Genomic DNA, 18,076 nt, shown 5'->3' on the forward strand with positions numbered 1-18,076 from the left:
GGTGGGCTGTGACTTAGAGGGAAACTCTGTGGACTTGCTTTCATGATAAAATTAGTTTGAGAAGTTTTTTTTAAAAGCAAATGTTCATTTTAGAGGTGCTGCAGATGCAGACAGTTCTTTTTAATCTTATCCAAATAAGATGACAATTATGGAATCAAGTGTAACTCCTTTGCATTCCTGTAAAATGTGAATGGAATAGACCCTATTAGCTTGAAACATTAAATCCAAAACATCACTAGCATACCTGTGCATCACGGCCGTTATCAACCTGTACACTCAGGTGTTTCTGAGGTGAAAAAAAAAAACATTTTCCTTGGTGATTTCCATCATCTTGAAGAAAAAAGTTCCCGTTCTTTTAGTGAGCTTGCATCAATGGCCTGTATTTCAGTGCCAGAAGACTTGTGCTAAGAAAAGAATGAACCTGCACTGTGCTCAAGTGGAAGTGATGATATTTTTCCACAGAAAACCAAACCAAAGCATTTGAGTATGGATGTCCCAAGTCCAATTCCGGGGTGGGGGGGCCTTAGGAAGGAAATGGGATGTGGTGACAGTTAAAGGACAGGGCTGCAGCGTCTGGTGACAGAATTAAAGGACCGAACTGCAGTATGCGCTGCTATTTGTTGGCAACGACGCCCGACCAACGTTTTTCACCACAGAACTGAGGGGATTGCCTCAGAAAAATCAGCTAACAGACACCATTCCACAGAGTTTGACGTAGTTCTGACTTAGAGTCACCAAAGACGTGTGTTTTGGCACAGTGCTGCGTGTTTGGGGGGACGGGGACGACCCCATGGGTGGCGGTTGGGGCTCGCGCCCGCTCTGACAGACCCCGGGAGGGGCGGAGCTGGGTCGTGGGGGGGGGGGGGCTGTGAGGAGGAACGGCCGCAACGGCGCCGCCGCGGCGGGTGATGACGTCCCGCGCTCTTCCGGCGCCGGGGCGGTGACCGAGGCACGCAGGGGAGGGGGGGCCCCGCCGGGAGGGCGCTGAGGAGGAGGAAGAGGAAGGCGCTGAGGGGCGGGCGGGGGGAGAGAGGGAGAGGGAGGAGCGGGAGCGCGGAACGGGAGCGAGGAGCAGCGGGCGCGCGCCGGCGGCCGTTGCTAGCGCGCGCGGCGGCCGTTGCCGCTCCGGCGGCGCTCCCGCGGCGGGGCAGAAGTATCGCGAGAGCTGCCGCGGCGCCGGCGCTAGAGGTGACCGAGGAGCGGCGGCGGCTCCGGGTGCTGCCTCCCCCCCCCCCCCCGCTTCTTCCTCCTCCTCCTCCTCTTCCTCGTCCCTCAGCGGGGCGGAGCGGCCATGGAGAAGGCGGCGGAGGGAGGCGACGGCGAGGCCGGGAGCGCCACGGCGGGGCCGGGGCCACCGGAGGGGGGGAGCGGAGGGAGCGGAGCCGGCTCGTCGTGCCCCGGCGGGGCGGCGGGGCCGCGGGGGCTGGTGCGGGTGTGCGACCTGCTGCTGAAGAAGAAGGGGAAGGCGAAGCGCAGCGGGAGGCCCGGCCGGGCGGCCAGCAGCAGCGAGAGCGGCGGCGGCGGCAGCGAGAGCAGCAACAACGGCAGCGAGGAGGAGGAGGACGAGGAGGAGGAGGACGAGGAGGAGGAAGAAGAGGAGGTCTCCGAGGTAGGGCCCCAGCGGGCTAGGTGTGGGGGTTGGCCTCGCTGCCTGGGTTTCATAATTTCATAATTCCTCCCTCTCCTCGGGGAGGAAGGGGGCAGCACCGGGCCGCCTCGTGGCGGGGCGGGGCGGCCGGCACCGGGGCACGGCGGGGAGCTGGGGCCGCCCCTGGCTTCCCGACCCTTTTCCCCCGAGTGCCCCGGGGCTCAGGAGGTGGTCCCGGGGCCCAGGAGACGGCCCCCGCCCTCGTGTGGCTCTCTGGGCACGTGTGAAGGGGTGGCTTGTGTCTACACGTGCTAAGGGGCAATCCGGATCGCAGCCCGGAGCGGGGGATGAGCCTGAGTTAGGGTGTGTGGCTAGGAAGCAGTCCCCGCTCCGCATCAGGTAAACAGGTCGTTTTCAGTAAGAGCAGGTGGATTTGCAGCTAGAGCAAAGGCTTCCCGAGGTCTCGGGGTGTTCTGCTCATGTCCAAACAACTCTCTGAAGCTGTCAGCAGCCATCATTTATATGCCACAGAATCAAAGAATGGTTTGGGTCAGAAGGGACAAATACAATGCTGAAAGAAGCATGAGAAAGCATGGTCAACTTGGTGTCACTTCATGTTGTTTTCTTTCAGGTTGGTATCACTGGAAAAGGCAAATCAAGATTTGAAGCACCTTTCCTATTTGCATAAATAGCCATGCCAAGTTGGTTTGCTGGGTAGCTTTAATTCCGTAATGTTCCACGGAACAGTCACTTCTGCTTTTACTGAACAGCATTCGCAGAGCAGTCCGCTCCAAGTTTTTAAGCTTTTCCTTGAACTTTATTTCTAAGTACTTTTGATGTTAAGTGGCATGTTCTACTTTTGGGTTAGAAATGAAAAATGAGCAAGGAGGAAGAATCTCATACAGTTCAGGAAGGGCTTGGCTGTTACTGTGGTTGGTTTTTCCAGGGTAAAGAAGCACTCTGCATTTTTTTTCCCTACAGAAGTAGATACAAGGAACTTCGTATCTAGTTGTTGTGAGATAAATTGCGCACAGAGAGCGCCTGTCTCAGTTAACAAGTAATTATGTCTGGCTTCTTGTTTTTCAGTGTCTATTTTTAGCGAAGTGAGCATCCTGTAGGTACAGGTTTTCAAATCCTAAAACTTAAGAGTTAGGCAGCTATGATCATGTACTTGATGTGCTTTGCTGTGCCATCTAGCAGTCCTACAGATATGTGAAATACTCTTGAGCAGAGTCCATTGAGTTTTACGTGGCAAATGGATGAAGGCTATCTAATGCTACAGGCAATGCATCGGTTGGTGGTTCAGTATCAAGATGAGTTGTATGGTGCAGCAGAATTCAGCGGAATTTATGTCAAGTGGGACTTACTGGTAAAATCATAGGTAGGTTAATTTTGTGGTCTGGAGCCTTTTATTGAAGGGGCTGTTTATGCTGCTGATCTACCAGTGGTATTGAGGATGGTGTGATGAGAAAGGTGAAGATAACAAAGGTATGGGTAGTCTTGGACAATGTGAGCTTTCTTAGCTTGTATGCTGTACCTTATGTAGCCATAGGTACCTATTTTGTATGCTTGAAGATGTCCAGAGGTGAGAAAGCAAGTGGTCATTAAAATATCACAGGAAGGCTAAATAACACTTCTTTTTTTTTTTCTTTAACAGAAATTCTATGTCTTGTAGGCATAGGTAGCTGGGGAAGCAGTTTTGGCATCTGGAAGCTTCCCTGATGCTTTTATCTTAGTCATAGTAAGGGAAGGCTTGCCCAGTCTGGGTGGTCTGGGTTTAAATATGAAGCAAGAGCTCGTAAATAACAGACAAGTTAACACTGTGGAGTCTATTAAGTCCAGGATATGTGAGGAAATGTATCTGCTTAATTTATCTTAATTCTTTCTTGTCATTCAGGTTGCTTAAAAAAGCTCTTCTGTCTTCTTTCTCCAGACTTCAGGATGGAGTGATGCGGTACAGTAGCATATGCACAGCTGAAATCACAGTTTTTAGGAGTGAGAACATGAGGATGGCCTGGATAAGGGAGTAGGGGGTCCAACTTCAAAGTAGTTCCCAACAGCTCCTGGGGAGGAAATGTCTTTTGAGTGTTGTCAGCGAATGAGAGTTTTCCTCATCTGAAAGCAACCTGAAGTTTAATTTTGGCATTTAAAGGCTTAAAAAAATAGTTAGAGCTCTACTGTGGGATTTCTTGGTAGCAATTTTTGTTTCAGTGACTTGTTTCAGTTCAGACTTAACTTGATGCGTGCAGCCTGTGTGGCTTTCAGCAGTTGGACCGTGGTCTTCTGACCACTGGCAGTCTGAAGGCACATGAAATGAAAAACAAATCTAAGTGTATGGTTTTGCTGGAAATGGAAACTATTGTGGAAACACTGCATTAGATGGTGTTCCCTCCCAGCCATTCTGTTCATTATCTGGGTGAACTTAGGGCAGTTTGTTAGGCTATTTTTTGCCTTTCCCATGCTTAATACATTAAGGCTCTAATCTCCAAACTGAAGTACTTCTGGATTTGACTGTTAATGAAACAGGTTCTAAAAATTGGGAGTGCAGTAGCAACAAGTCAAAGGAGTTATAATTGGAAACCTGGCAGACGCTAAATCACAAAAACCCCAAGAGTGGAAAGACATTGTTTTGGCTCAGTTGTTGCTGAGCTGATGGAATGGAATAAAAAGTTGTAATCAGATGTTTTCATCTCATTCTGTTTCTAAACTCAGTTAGATCCCAGTGCGGAAGCATAGGCGCCGGACGGAGCTCTGGGAGAAGTTAAATCGAGATGTCATACCAGCAACTTAATAAACTCCTATTACTATGTTTGTGGCGAACTTCAAGCTTGCTTTCTGAAATTGCAGCAAACTGCTGTTTGTGAAAAAAAAAAAAAAAGCCAAGATACCAGGTGGCGCAGTCTGATATTGTCTATAAGTGGCAAATTGGCTTTTCATTATCCAAAAGTTAATAAGAAAGTGAACCGTTTTCAGTGTGCAGGAAGAATAATCTTAAGGTGAGAGGAAAATGACAGTAGAAGTAACACCAGGGGATGTCTGCTCGCATGTTTCTTGGCAGAGTTCTGGCCTTGCTTCGTGATGACCACATGCACCAAGCAAAGTGGTTTTGTTATCAAAGAGGTAATCTCAAGCTGTTTAAGGAGCTGTATGGTTAAATAGGACTGCTTGATCACATGAAACCTCACAGAGGTTCTGTGCATTCAGGCAAAAATCACATAGGTGTAGTGACGTGTGGAAAACTTAATAGGTTGACACATTAAACATTTAAGGGTAAGGTCAGGGTGCTTCTCTGTATTCAGAGCTGTGTGAGGAGTGTCACTGAAGAAGAATTCTTAGGCCAGGCATTGCATCCTGAGTGGGAAGATGCTTCTGCTTTTTACTGGGTCTCTGTGCAGTATTCCCTCCACCCTTGCTTAGCATGGTGTGTTGCTGATAAGTACATCTGTGAAACACAAAGAAAACTGCTCATCACATTCCACGTGCTCTGGGGCAAGTCCAAGGTTTCTCTTCTGAGGGTCTTAAAAGAATGATTTTAAGGACACAAGTCAAAAAAAGTGAAAATTGACATTGTGAAGCTTTGGAACATCAGAATTAGTTAAGAACTTCCTTATTTGTTATCTTTTTTGGTGAAAAAATGGTTTAGCAGTTCATCTGGACAGGTTCAGATGAAGTATGTAAGTGTGCAGAAGTCTTGCAAGGGTTTTTATACGCACCAGTTTAGCTAAACATTTGTCTTCAATAAATAGTGAAATTCTGCAAGAAATAAGCAAGTTGTCATATCTATTTGAGAGTCTGATGTCCAGAATGCATTAGGACTTTCCTTATTAAACACAGAAAGGTTTAACTCTATAATATGAAGCTTGCTTACAAGCTTTTTTTTTTTTTTTTTTTTTTTTTTTTGGAGTCTTTGAACTTGCAGGACGTTTGCAGCTGGCACTGAAGTTTATAATTCCTGTTCTTAGTATCATATCCATTACACAAGTGTATGAGTTCAGTTTTTTCCTTGACCTAGTGCTTCTTGATAAGCAGCTGTATATCGGTTTTAGGTTTGTGTGTGGTTCTCTCCTAATCTCCCCACCCCAAAAAGGGCCTAGTCTGATACTGGGTTCTTGGATGGCTTCTGCAAATCTGCTTCATTAAACACAATCCTCAGTAACGTTCCATATACCTGAAAGCACTGCCATATGCAAAGGATATTTTGGAGAGTTGTTAGCTGTTTATTAAACATCCTTGGTTTTACTTTGGCCTTGCAGCTTCTGTAAATAAAAGTTCATTTTTTTTAGCTGCGATAGAATTAGTAGTTGAACTGAGCTAGTAAGATGAAGTAAAAACAACAGAATACCCCCAGTCCTCTAAAATTTCTTCATCCAGAGGAAGTTTGTCTTAACAGCTTATTGTAGCTTCAGATAGGAGGTGTTAATCTGAAAATTTGAATTTACTGATGTGACTTTGAGCGTCAGAAGCACACAGGTGTAATATATTTAAGTGTCAAAGTAAGCTGTTGATTTCAAACATAAAATTTATTTTCTTTTTTTTTTTTTTTATCCTGATTGTCTTAATTAGACTCCTGGAATAAGAGGCCTTTGGCTTCTGCAGGGCTGCTGAAGAGCCAGTATGTCTTGCTTGACTGCCGTTACTCTGAAGATAAGTAGAATTTGAGACAGCCTGGAAGTATGTAAAGGGCTTTTCTTGAAAATACTGAAATATCAGGGCTGGTAGAGCTGTGGGTGGTTTTCACAGTGGTGAAATCTGCTGTAACTGACCAGGAAGAAATAGTTAACATTTGGAAAATGGGAATCATGTTTTGTCTGGCTTTGCCATTCCCACTAACCACTGTTCAGTTGTTACTGGCCTCACTCTGTAGGTGATGTCTGGCACATGCTCCCTTATCGAAGGAGCTAAGTTACTAGATTGCATACACCAGTCAGGGGAATGAGTGTGCTTTTAGGGGTTAGAGAGGTGCATTTATGTGCATGGAAAGATTCTAGGTATCCTGAGCTAATTAATGATGTCTGGCTAGGCCTGGTGCATATTAAAAAATAATTCTTCAAGGTGTGAGCGTGTGCACTCTACCGAATTGAAGTTGTTAGTGAATATCTGTGACTTAAAAAAAAAAAAAAAAAAAAAAAAAAAAAAAGCACCCTGCATAAAATTACTGTAGAAAGTGGAGTCAGGTATTGGTTGGACCACATGAATTTGTTTACTTCCTTAGGTATTTCTGCAGGAAATGTACTTCTAAACAACTCCAATCTGCAGGCTGAAACCAAATGCCTTTATTTTAAGATAGCAATTTAGTTCTTCATAGAATAGTTTCTCTGGAAGAGATGCAGCTGAGATACGAGCACATCTTGTTTGTCAACTCTGAAGTCAAACTGGATTAGTTAGGTCTATTTTCTTCCTCTCTGTTTTGGAAACCTATTTGATCTTATTTAGGATGTATTTTTTAGAAGTTTGATTTAGGTATTAAACAACTAATGCTGCAGATCCAGGATAAGTATGTAGGTGTTGTTTGTTTATTTGTTTGGTTGGTTTTCCCCAAGGTAAAAGAAACAAGCCCTCACAGCTTGGAAGCTTTGGATGCCCGATCCCTGGTAGTGTCCAGGGCCAGGCTGGATGAGGCTTTGGGCAGCCTGGTTTGGTTTGGGGGATGTCTGCTTATGGCAGATATCAATTAGATATCTAAGGTCCCCTCCAGCCCAAACCATTCTGTGATTTGGTGAACTGTGAGTAAAGTAGAAAAAAAATAGACAATTTACCTATTTGCATTTTAAGCCATTTGAGGCGAGATCTGTGGCTGCCTTGGTAGGCAGCTTTCCTTTCTGTGAAGTGATGATGTGCCTCTGGTTTCTGGATGCTATGGTTGGTATTTTAGGTGACTCAACTGACACAGCATCTTGAAGGTGTGTTGTATCCATAGAGCTTCTGCAGCTATTTTTTGTCAATACTGTCATTCTCAAAATAACTTCTGATGCTTTGAAAGGAATGTTTGAGTAGGGAAAGGCTTACAGCTTGTAAAAGGCTCATTTAAGGTCACTTGAGTTATATATATATGGGAAGAAAAAAAAAAAAAGGAACATGTGAATGGCCTTAGCAATGAATGTAAACGTCTTGGTGTTGGTGTGTGATGTCTGGTGACCTCTGTACAGTCATTGTGCAATGATAACTGGGATACCTGAAGGAAAAAAAGTATATAATTGAGCAATAAAGGCAGCATTTCCATTCATTTTTCACTAAGCAGTCAGTACTTTGTGCTAATTGAGCAGAGTTTCTCAGTATTCTAAATGTACTTCAGCCACGTTTTTTCCACCCTGTATGCAATCCTACACTCACTGTCTGAAGAGCTAAAGCCACGGAGAGGTGTTCGTTAACTCTTCTGTCACCTTATTTTCATATTAGGTAATAGCTCTATACCAGACTAAAAGTCAGGCATGAGACTGAACATGCTCTAAATATATCTTCATACTTGCACTGTTTTCTTTAAGGTTGAGTGTTGTAAGCATGCTTACCCAAAGCTGTTTGTGACAAACAGAAATTACTGTTTTATGTGCAGCTGCTTTTCCTCTGCTGTGTTTTAGCAGGAAGTTCAAGTCTTAGAAGCGTGGTGGTATGTTCGAGGAAATAAGCTGAAATTAACCCGGAGGGTTTTTTGCCTGCTCCACCCCAATATCTTAGTTTGAATTAGGATTTTATGGTGTTATACATTATCCATCAACAGTGGATAGCGTGTCCAGATTCACAGCTGTTAAGATGCTAAAAAGCAGAGCTAGAAAGACAGTTGGAGTATTATGTAGTGTGATGAAGTGTCACTGTTTAGGGTATTAGAGTATCAGCGGTTTTGGCCTCAGTTCTCCTCAGGTTCAAGAAGTTAAGTGTCCATATGCTAACTCCGTATCCTGATTATTTTTGTCTCCTGTCCCTTCAGTTAAAATTGAAGGCATCTTTCTCACAGTAACAAGACTTTTTTTTTTTTTTTTTTTCTGTTGCCAAGGAAGCTACCTTGTATATGGGCTCAGGTTTTCCCTAATCCGAACGGAGTGATGGTTCCTAAGCCTTAGCCAGGGTTGGTTTATGGAATAAATACAGCTTCAGCAGAAGGGGAACATCTGAAACCTTTCTCTAGGGCAGGGAGTGATTCAGAGATAAGAGGAAGAAGGTCACTTCTCTCCTCCCAGTTTTTCCCACACATGAGAATAGAACTAAACGTTAATGAGAAGCTGGAGGTCCCTCGTACATCTGTGTCTGTAAGGTATTCGGTGACTCAGATGTTTTCCTGTACCTGAGCTTTACCATGTAAAAACTTGAGGTATTTTTTTCCCTTTTGTTCAGTCTTGTCCTGAAGTGTTGTGCCAGCGGAATTTTCCTCCTTAGCTGTTGTGCAGCTGGGAATTGTTCTCCTCCACAGAACGGTGAACAATGCTTTAATCAAGTTGAAAATTTCAACTCACAATGTGACTTAGCTTCTTCCTGGAGTGCTCAGCCTCTATGTCAGCGTGGGTACTGAGCCCACCACAGTGCAGGCAGGGGAATCAGGCTTGTCGGAAGGTTGCAGTGACCTCAGGGCTTGGGGAATAGGGGGAAAGGCAGTCCTTGCTCCTCCCAGCTGCTTGGGAAGTCATCTCCTTTATGAAAAAAAAAACTCAGCAGCAGAAAAAGCGTGCGTACAGCCGATGGGGTTTTGATCCTGTTTGTCAGGCAGCCGCACAAGGACTTGTGCTGACACAGTGGAGAGCTGCGAGCTTGGACAGTGTGAGGGGTGAGGACTGCCTCTTTTGGTGCAACTCATCATTGAAATGTCTGTCAAAGAAACGCTTGCATTGTCTTTGAGGGTTCGAGCTGTTGAGAATGCTACAGATCTGTGAGTTGTGGTATTAAAGGGCAAAGTAATCCTCTTCACAGTTCCTTTGGATCTTGCATTTGTAAGTGGCTGGCAGAGTCCTGGAAAGATAAATAGTGCAGAGGGTTTTTTTTCCTTTCAGTATTAAAACTTGAAAGCTTTTTGAGATAAAATCAGTGCTGACTTTTTTCGTCTCTGGCATTTCTTAAGGTTTCTTAAAGCAGTGTGTTAGGGATAGGGCGAAAGAGAATGGAAGCGGTGTCACGCTAAAAAGTTGCTGCACTTGTGAAGTATAACCCTTGCTGCTCTTGTGTCAGCTGGTGGAATCCAGCAAAGGAGTCATTTTGTACTTGGACCAGTACAATACGGTCACAAAGTGTGACTGTGAGGAGCATGGCAATTGTAGTACAAATCACCAAGCTAGTTTTAGGGAAAAGAGCACTTGCTTTCAACTTAACAGGCTGCTAGATAGATGAGCATATGCCTTCTGTCCATCTCAGTCACTAACAGAAGTGAAAGTTGGCATAACAGCATGCTGGTATTTTTGTGAAGCATCAGCTTGATCAAGGATCTCCTCACTCATAAATATAGTAGCAAAGTTTAGCACGTAAACTTCCAAAAGGGCTTTTCTGAACTCTGTGTGTGTGGGAAATGGTTGTGCTTGTCAACAACTTGTGTGTAAAAACTGCTCTAAATTTACTTAGGTCTTTGGGATGGGTTTCTAAAAGTGTGTTAGTATGTCTACCCAAGTTGGGTTCTTCAGTAATCTTTCTGAAACAGCGTGGAGGAACAGGATGAGTTGATCTAACAGCTTACTTCTGCCACGAGTGGGGAATCTTTCTCTGAGCTATTACCAACTGTGCACGTACAGTTAGTTGGTAATGGTAAAAATGGGTTTGTAAGCCCATTTTAGTAGGTCAGTGGCCTGTGGTCTACCTGAAAGGTACTAATGTGGGTACAAAGAGAGAAGGAGAAATAGCTGCAAGAATTTATTTGGTGGTTGTTTTTTGTTTTTTCCTTTGGAGTCTAGAATTGAACCGTTATATCAGCTTGCCATGTGCCTTGTTCGTGGATATGGGACAGAGCAGAATTTTTTTCCTCAGCTGCACATTGATCCAACAGCTCTGCCAAGTGCCATGTGTGGTATGGAAGTTAATACAGATGCAGGTTCCCCCCATACTTTGTAATGTTGCGTGCTGTCCTGTCCCATCCCAGTGTTGCTTCGTTAGGTTAGAGCACGGCTGAAACCTCAGCTAGCGGATGTCTTGCCTTCGCTAACTCAGTCGATGCTACCACTTCTGAAGAAGCGGGTCAAGTAGTACTACCTAGTAAGCACTTCCTTCAGTGAATGATTGAAATAAGAATACCTGTAGTACTCACAAATAATTATATTTAAAATCTGTTTTTAAGTATGAAATGGTCACCTTTAGGAAGGGCAGGTGTCTTCAGCGGTGGCTGTCGCTGTAATCCGAAGATGGGTTTTGCAGAGTACTCAGTCTTTGCAAACCATTGTCATACGCTGTTAATAGAGAGAACTTGAGCAATGTGTGTTGAAACAAGTGTTCTGTATGCTGTCTGGGACATATTTAAATGGTTTTGCCTAACTTTCTGTGATAACAGGAAGTGGGTGTTTTCTTTAACCTCGGAGTAATTTCTTAAGCGTTTATTAAAATTTGTCCTAGTAAAATAATTCCTTGAGGCGAATGATTAAATTTGAATGCAAGTGGAGGGGGCGAGGTCCCTCTAATGGAGAGGATGCACATAGGTTGGGCTGAGAGCGGACTTCAGTGTCAGTGCAGTGAGTGTTGTATAGCAAAGCTATTTAAGACCTCTGAAGATTTTTCATTTTTCTGTACTCATGTAAACCTTTAGAATTAGTTTTCACTTAAAATGAGGCTCTTAATGTCCATGCATCTTGAATTGGAAATGGCAGATGTTTGAGACTTAATTGTTGTGGATTTCTTTTGGTGATGTGAGATAAAACTGAACCTGTGGTTTTCACGTGGAAGACTCAGTAAGGAAGAAATGGACAACGGAAGGTACTGAACTAAAGTGAACAAGCAGTGTTCAGCTACAAATATTTTAACCTGGTGGCCAGTTTGACTGTGCCCATACTAAATACTCAGAGCTCTGCTGTGAGGTTCCCAGTGTTTCTTCATCTTCCAAGCATCTTCAGATGAAACAAGAAGTCAACAAGTGCATTATAGTCAACACAGAAGTCTCTCATTGTTTTAATTCAGTTTTTGGGCTCCTCCTCCTTCAGCATTTTTTTTTTTAAACAGCCTTTTCTCTGTTCAGTTCCAGGCTTTTGGTATTGCTATTGATGAATGCAGTAGCTCTTGTAGATGGTTTGTTTAATCTGTGATCTTGAAGATGCCAGCAGAGATTAAGAGCTTTCTAAAAGAAAAACTGTGTACAGTATTATGGGTTCTGCTCATTTTCGTGATTGTGAGGATAGGCCTAGAAATGTGATATAAACCAGGTTCAAAGTGATTTTTTTTACCAACTTCCCACCTAAATGTAGAATTGCTGAATTATTTCTTTGGCTTACAGCTGGGAAAATGGAGATGGGAAAATCCTGGATTAGAATTTGATAAGGAAATGCTTTGTATCAGTGTTCATTTAACTGGATTATTATGCACCAAATGACAGCTGTGGAGATGTGATTCTTCTAAGAGGTGAAGGGAGGGGGGAAATAACAGAATACTATGGGAAAACAGTCAACGCAGATGAGGATCTTGACTTGAGAGGATTCTTGAGGTTTGGTTTTGGACTGACCTAATTTTATCTCATCACAGAAGATCAATAGTCTGAATTTGGTGAACGTGTCTGGAGAGAGAAATCTAAACAATGGGTTTATTTTTTTGTATTGATGTAGGAATAAGTGACCTTAACGAATGCGCCAAGAGGTGACTGATACAAACTACTATAAAGTAGAAGTCATGTTTTTGTGCCATATATATATTTTTTTTTAATTAAATTATGAATGGTATCAGAAGCAGCAGAGGGTAAAGAACATGTTTAGTGTCTTTGTGGCTACTCAACCTAGTTACTGATGTGATGGGGTAATGAAGAATAAATGCACAGGTGGGGATTTAGGTGGTAATGAAGGCAGAGAAATATTAGTGCAACTTGGCAGGTATTGACCTTATCTGCAGTAGTGTTTACACTTACAGGTATCAGTTTGGGAGAGATGGAGTTCTGACTTAATTCTAGAGGGATTTGAAAAACTGTTTTTACTCTAAGAGCAGATTGAAAGAACCTGGCACAGTCCAGTGAAATGGATGTGGGTAGGAGTATCATCACTGCCTTAAAAAAGGATGAAGTGGATAAACCGCAAAGCTGGAAGTTAGTATTTGCAAGAGGAGGTGTACATTAGGTAGTGGATAACTGTAGTGTCTGAGGTATTTGCTTGTTAGTAGGTCTCCCAATTAAGGTAGGCTTGCCTTTTTTCTCCCCCTTCCTGTGCTCAAGATGTTGTTTAAATAATGAATGCACCTTGTGTTTTTGCTGAATAAGGTGTTAGCATCTAAGCAGGATGCGATTGAAACAACCCAACCTTGATACTGAGCTCTCGGCTCTGGAAACGCACACAAATTGTGTTTATATGCTTCGGGGCGGTTGGTGACCAGTACTGCTTGATCAGCTGTAAGTAGATAACAATGTGCTTTTGTGATATAAGAGTGGGAATTGTCTGATCAATTGTTGAAACGCTTACATTTCTGGGTGCCAGAATCTCTCCCAGATCAATTGAGAGAATGCTTGTTTCAGGGTGACATAATCTGAGCGATGTGAGCTCAAAATTGGTGGTGGCACGTGTGATAGGAGGCAGATAGAAATATTTTTTCCTTTTAAAAGTTGTCCGCCAGCTCCTCAGTGTTCATAGCTTCACAATGTACTTCATCCTGCATGAACAACTGCTCCTTGAAATGTTTTTACTCTCCCTTTGATCAAATCATATGCTTTTCACTTGGTTTTAGTTACCATTGCTGTATGGGGAACATACCACAGAGTAAACCAGCCTCGTTTTATAAATGTCCCTGGCTTTGGCTTTCACTGAATGCTGCTATCTCAAGATGCTTTTTGGTCTTACGTGCTTGAGCGCAGCTTGAAATAGGACTTGTTCTGTTTTTTAAGCAGTGCTATGATAAATTTGTCTGCTCAAGCTGCACTTGAAACGTTTACTCTTCCACCTTCTGTGTGGGAAACATAAGGACTTCTCTTTGCTTTAAACTTAGAGAATGTAAGGAGCTGTCATGAGACAGCATGATGGATGCGTGTGACTTGGACAGCTTGCTTTCTTTGAAGGTACCACTTTTTTGGAAGAAAGAAGCTTTTTTAGTAGCAGATTGTAATAGATGAGGATGCTGACTAGCTCATACCCTTCCGAGTAAGGAAAAATGAAGATAATAAGTTTTCAACAGAAGCTGAGATGCTTTAAAAAGATAAAGATGCTTTTTCTAAAAACAGCAAGCTGAAGTAATTGATAGAGCTGGACTTGAAAAAAAGAAAGAAATGGTTTTGTGTTCACCTGTGCAGAACTTGAAGATATGTTTCCTGACCTGTGAACTCCGTGATTTCAGGTTTTAAACAGAGATGTAAGAAATAATTGATATGTTTAAGCAGTTCCTATTCTCCCCAGCCCACGTATACCTGCTTTTCCTGCAGGATTAGAATGGCAGTCTGCATCAAAGCAGTTGTTTTACTGAGGATATCACAGCACTGCAAAGTTTAAAATGTTGGGAGTCAGCTTTATAGAATTTGTAATTCCTTACTGCAAATGAGTTGGAAGTACTAAGTGAAGTAGGGGATGTCATTTGACAAAAGAATATTTCTTTTGAAGGCCTTGCACAGGGCTGCAGGTGATGGATACGCTGCTGGGCCAGGAGAGAGGAGAAGGTGAGGGAGCAGGGGGAGGTTTGAGTATTTGGATCCCAATTGAAAGCAAACCAGTGTTGAACACAACTTGATTTCAGTGGAACATGCAGCTGGTTAGCTTGTTAGCTGCCTTCTTCATTGCTCTTGCGTAGCACTAGTGGTGTTTGTGATGATGTAAAAACTTGTCGAGCTATGGGTTGGTCTTTTGGTTATGGTTTTGTAAATGAAGTTATGTTGCAGACACAACCCTGTCTTCCAGTTGGGACTGGAAATGGTTCAGCTCTTGAGATGAGCTTGTTTCTCCTCAAAATCTTGCACTTGTTCAGTAGAAAATGGAGAAGGTGCTGCTATTCCTATTGTGTAGATCAAGCAACTTTTGTTCTGCTCTGCTGTCTTTCCATTTTTAAATGTTTTTGGTGTTGTCATATGTAATGTATCTTAGCACAAAACCGAGTGCTAAAATTATGTTTTTTGGGGTGATATAAGGTATTTGTACTTTATTTTCTTATGCTTGGAAGATTGAGGAACTGGTCTTCTGAGACATAGCTGTTATGTGGGAGGTTTGTGGGTTTTTTAGCTCTGCTTTTTCAAGGAATGCTTCAGGCTGGAAGGGCTAGCTTTGTACTTGCCTAACATTTCTGTATAATAAATGCAGTGCAGGACCAGTTGCAGGGGATTGCCAAGGCACTCAGAAATGACTGGAAAGTAGTGCTTGAAGGGAACTGTGGAATTTTGTCTGGTGATTTTTCACGTGGACAACACTTTCCTACAGAAAGTAGGCTGGGATAGGTAGATGTCTGTATGATTCACATCCCTCAGGGCAACTTAGAGTTGTATTAATCTTCTTGGCTATCTAGCTGCTGTTACAAGTACGCATGCCCAGCAAAATTTAATAGGATGGCATGAAGGCAGTGCTGCCTCCAGAATCCCTGTGCTGTTGGTAAATTTCCATGTATTGAAGCTCACAGAAATTGTTGCTAAATGTATTGTCTGCAGAGTTAACCTCCTAAAAGGTTTTTGTTAATTTTTTGTTGTTGTTCTGGAGAACTGGTTGAATAGCAGCCTAAATAGTAATAAACTGCATTTGTCACTTTGGTCTTCTGGTGTGGTACCTCAGCTGGTCAAATTTCCTCTCAGAACAGGCAAAAGGCAAGCACAGGTTCAGTAAGGTATCTGATGTCACAGAAAAATTCTCATGCCCTTTATAATTATGTAAGAACAAATTCTGAAAAAGGACTCAAGGCAGTGCTGAAGACAAACAGCCCATCGAGGAGGTGCTCCTTGAGTAAGTTATAGTAAAAAGATATCAGATCTGAGGTGTTCCCTAGAGTGGTAAAATAGGATGGAGCATGTAAGCAGGTGTAGAGCTCTCGTAAAGTGAGGGTTTTCTGCTAGGTGAGTACGGTGTATTCCCCATTCATTTATTGTTGCAAGTGTGGAAACTGTAACAAGAGAACAGGGCTGTGCCTAAAACTTGGACTGGTCCACTCTAACTTGCTACAAGTGAGGCAGCCTGGGCAGCTGTCAAAAACTTGTTAAAAATATTTTTGCTGAGAGAGGGTATTTGTTAGCAATGCAGTTCTCATTTTTAAGAAAATATTCAGTTTTTACCAAGTTACTTGTTAGCATTTCAAGTCTGAATGTAAAGTTAGTTTGGCCAAAAGCCCTACTGTGCTCTGCTAAAATGAGTTGGGGCTGATTTTTATGGGGTCAATGATGTTTAGTTTTTTGAAAACTGGAAAATGAAATGTATTGAAAGCTGCCAATAGGATAGGTGATTTTTGTGACCTGCTGTGTGCAGAATGGATACCACAGTTGTGTGCTGTTTGGAGGAGGCTTTGTTGTGAAGGGAAGACAAATCCCAGGCCAAAAAAAGAAGTAAGTGAGCCAGCCATGTGGTACTGCTTGATCTGAGGTGTTGGGTATTTTTGTTCTTAAGGGTTATGAGGGGTGTGCAGTGCTACCACAAGTGGATAGGAGAGGGAGGCCACAAACAGACCCACGTCTGCTTTTGGGGCCGGAAAGCAGCTGGCCCATGGGCAGGAGCACTCAGGGCATCTCGCTGAGCTGGGCAAGGAGGTCGAGGCCTCGTCCGGAGCCTTTGGACGCCGAGCTAACTTTTTATTTTTTTTCCAGCAGAGCCTTCGACAAGCCCTTTGTACTCGCTCCCGCGGGGTTGCGGAGGCCACGGGAGGAAGGCGAGCCGCCCGCCCGGGGCGAGGCGCAGCGACGCGTGCCCGAAGCCGTGCCAAGGAGCCGGGGCTGGTTGGGGATGGCGCCTTTGGGCCTTGGCGGTCAACGCCCGGCTACCCCCGAGGGGCCGCAGCCCCTGACAGCGGCCGCCCCCCCCGCGCTCGGGTGGTAGGCGCCCGCCCCGCGCTGGGTGGAAGCGTCCATTTCCTCTTCCCGTGCTGACAGCAGGGGGGGGGAAGCGAGCGTGCTGGTGCCGGGCAGCCCGTCCGTCCTTCCGTCCGTCCCGGGGGCGGCAGGCGGCGGGGAGCGGGGCATGGCCGGGCACTGAGGCTGGGCAAAGGAGGCAGCCGCCGCGATGGAGGCCTACGTGCTGGAGGACATCCTGGAGGTAGGGCGGGAGAGGGCCGCAGAACAAAGGGGCGCGGGCTTGGGGTGGCGGCCGAGCCCCCCGGGGGCTGCGGGCGGCCACGTTCCCCTCCCAGCCTCTGCTCTGCGCTGCACAAGCCTTGGGCAGCCCTCAGTCTTGGGGCTTTTTCTACACGCTGCTGCCCTGCCTCCGCCTTCTGCCAGCGGCCGGACAGCGGCCTGCAAGGGGCGGGGAGCCCTCCGGTACCAGGGGGAGCCCTCTGGTCCTGGGGGACCCCGCAGGTTGGTGGCTGGGGACCTGGCGCAGGATGACCAGCTGTCACCATGCATCTCATAGCCGGGGCTGATCCTGCACTGTATGTGATAGGCCTGCGGGATTCCTGTGTGTCCTGTCTCCTTGAGTAGGTACAGGCTGTTCTTATGTCCCCTGCAGAAGTAGGACCCTGTGTTACAGAAAGAAACGTTTCCCTGTCTTGGAGTGAAACTTCAAAATGCTCTTTGAGCTTAAGGAGGAGAGCCTGGTTTAGGAATCTCCAAGTGACACAGCTCTGTAGTCCACATTGTACTAACAAGTAACTGTTGCAGTTCAAGGAAGGCTTTTTTGTTGTTGTGGTAGTGGTGGTGGTTCTGGTTTTGCAAGCAAGAGCACAATCGCCTTGCCAGCTGACTTTTCCAAGTATTTGCATGTAGTCTTAATTATAAGGAGAAGCTGCTACCTTGTTTTAGCAGCTGCTGAAACTTCCACAAAACGCTGCTTACAGTGATGTTTGTTCAGTATTTTTTTTTCCAGAATGGCCATGCTGCTCTTTGGCCTAAAATTTTATATCCATAAAAACACGTAGTGTTGGTGTTAACTTCCTTGTGAGCGCTGTGATTTCAGCACATTTACATTCAGAATGCTAACACAACTGCGCAGTGCGTGCTTAAATTGTTAGAGATGTCTGGACAAGGCACTGCTACCGGTATTTCTGTGTGGCTGGGTTTCTGTGGTGAGCTAGGAAGACCAAAAGTGAACTGGGCTCTTTGCCATCAGAAAAACATTTCGGTACTTCATTTGTCTTTGTGAATGTGGAAAGCTTTTTCTTTCTTTTCTTGTGAGCTATAATTGTCATGTGCAGCTCCATGGTATGCCGAGTTAATAAAATACTTGTCATTGCTTCATTTTTTTTTCTAATTTTTGGAAAAGTGAGTATATTACTTGTCTTAGTATAGCAGTA

At 44.4% G+C, this 18,076-nt stretch overlaps 1 protein-coding gene across 3 annotated transcripts in view; it reads left to right on the forward strand.

The window, feature by feature from the left end:
• Positions 1-1,038: 1,038 nt before the first annotated feature.
• The window catches only part of ANKRD17 (ankyrin repeat domain 17), an 86,228-nt gene continuing 69,190 nt past the window's right edge, over positions 1,039-18,076 (forward strand). For all 3 annotated transcript variants that reach the window (XM_084286399.1, XM_084286400.1, XM_084286401.1), the window contains exon 1: positions 1,039-1,609. In XM_084286399.1, coding sequence (XP_084142525.1) covers positions 1,292-1,609 — 318 coding nt within the window. In that variant the 5' untranslated portion in view covers positions 1,039-1,291. The remainder of the gene's footprint in view (positions 1,610-18,076) is intronic.

This window comes from Netta rufina (assembly GCF_964035555.1).
Source record: "Netta rufina genome assembly, chromosome: 4".
Lineage (NCBI taxonomy): Eukaryota > Metazoa > Chordata > Aves > Anseriformes > Anatidae > Netta > Netta rufina.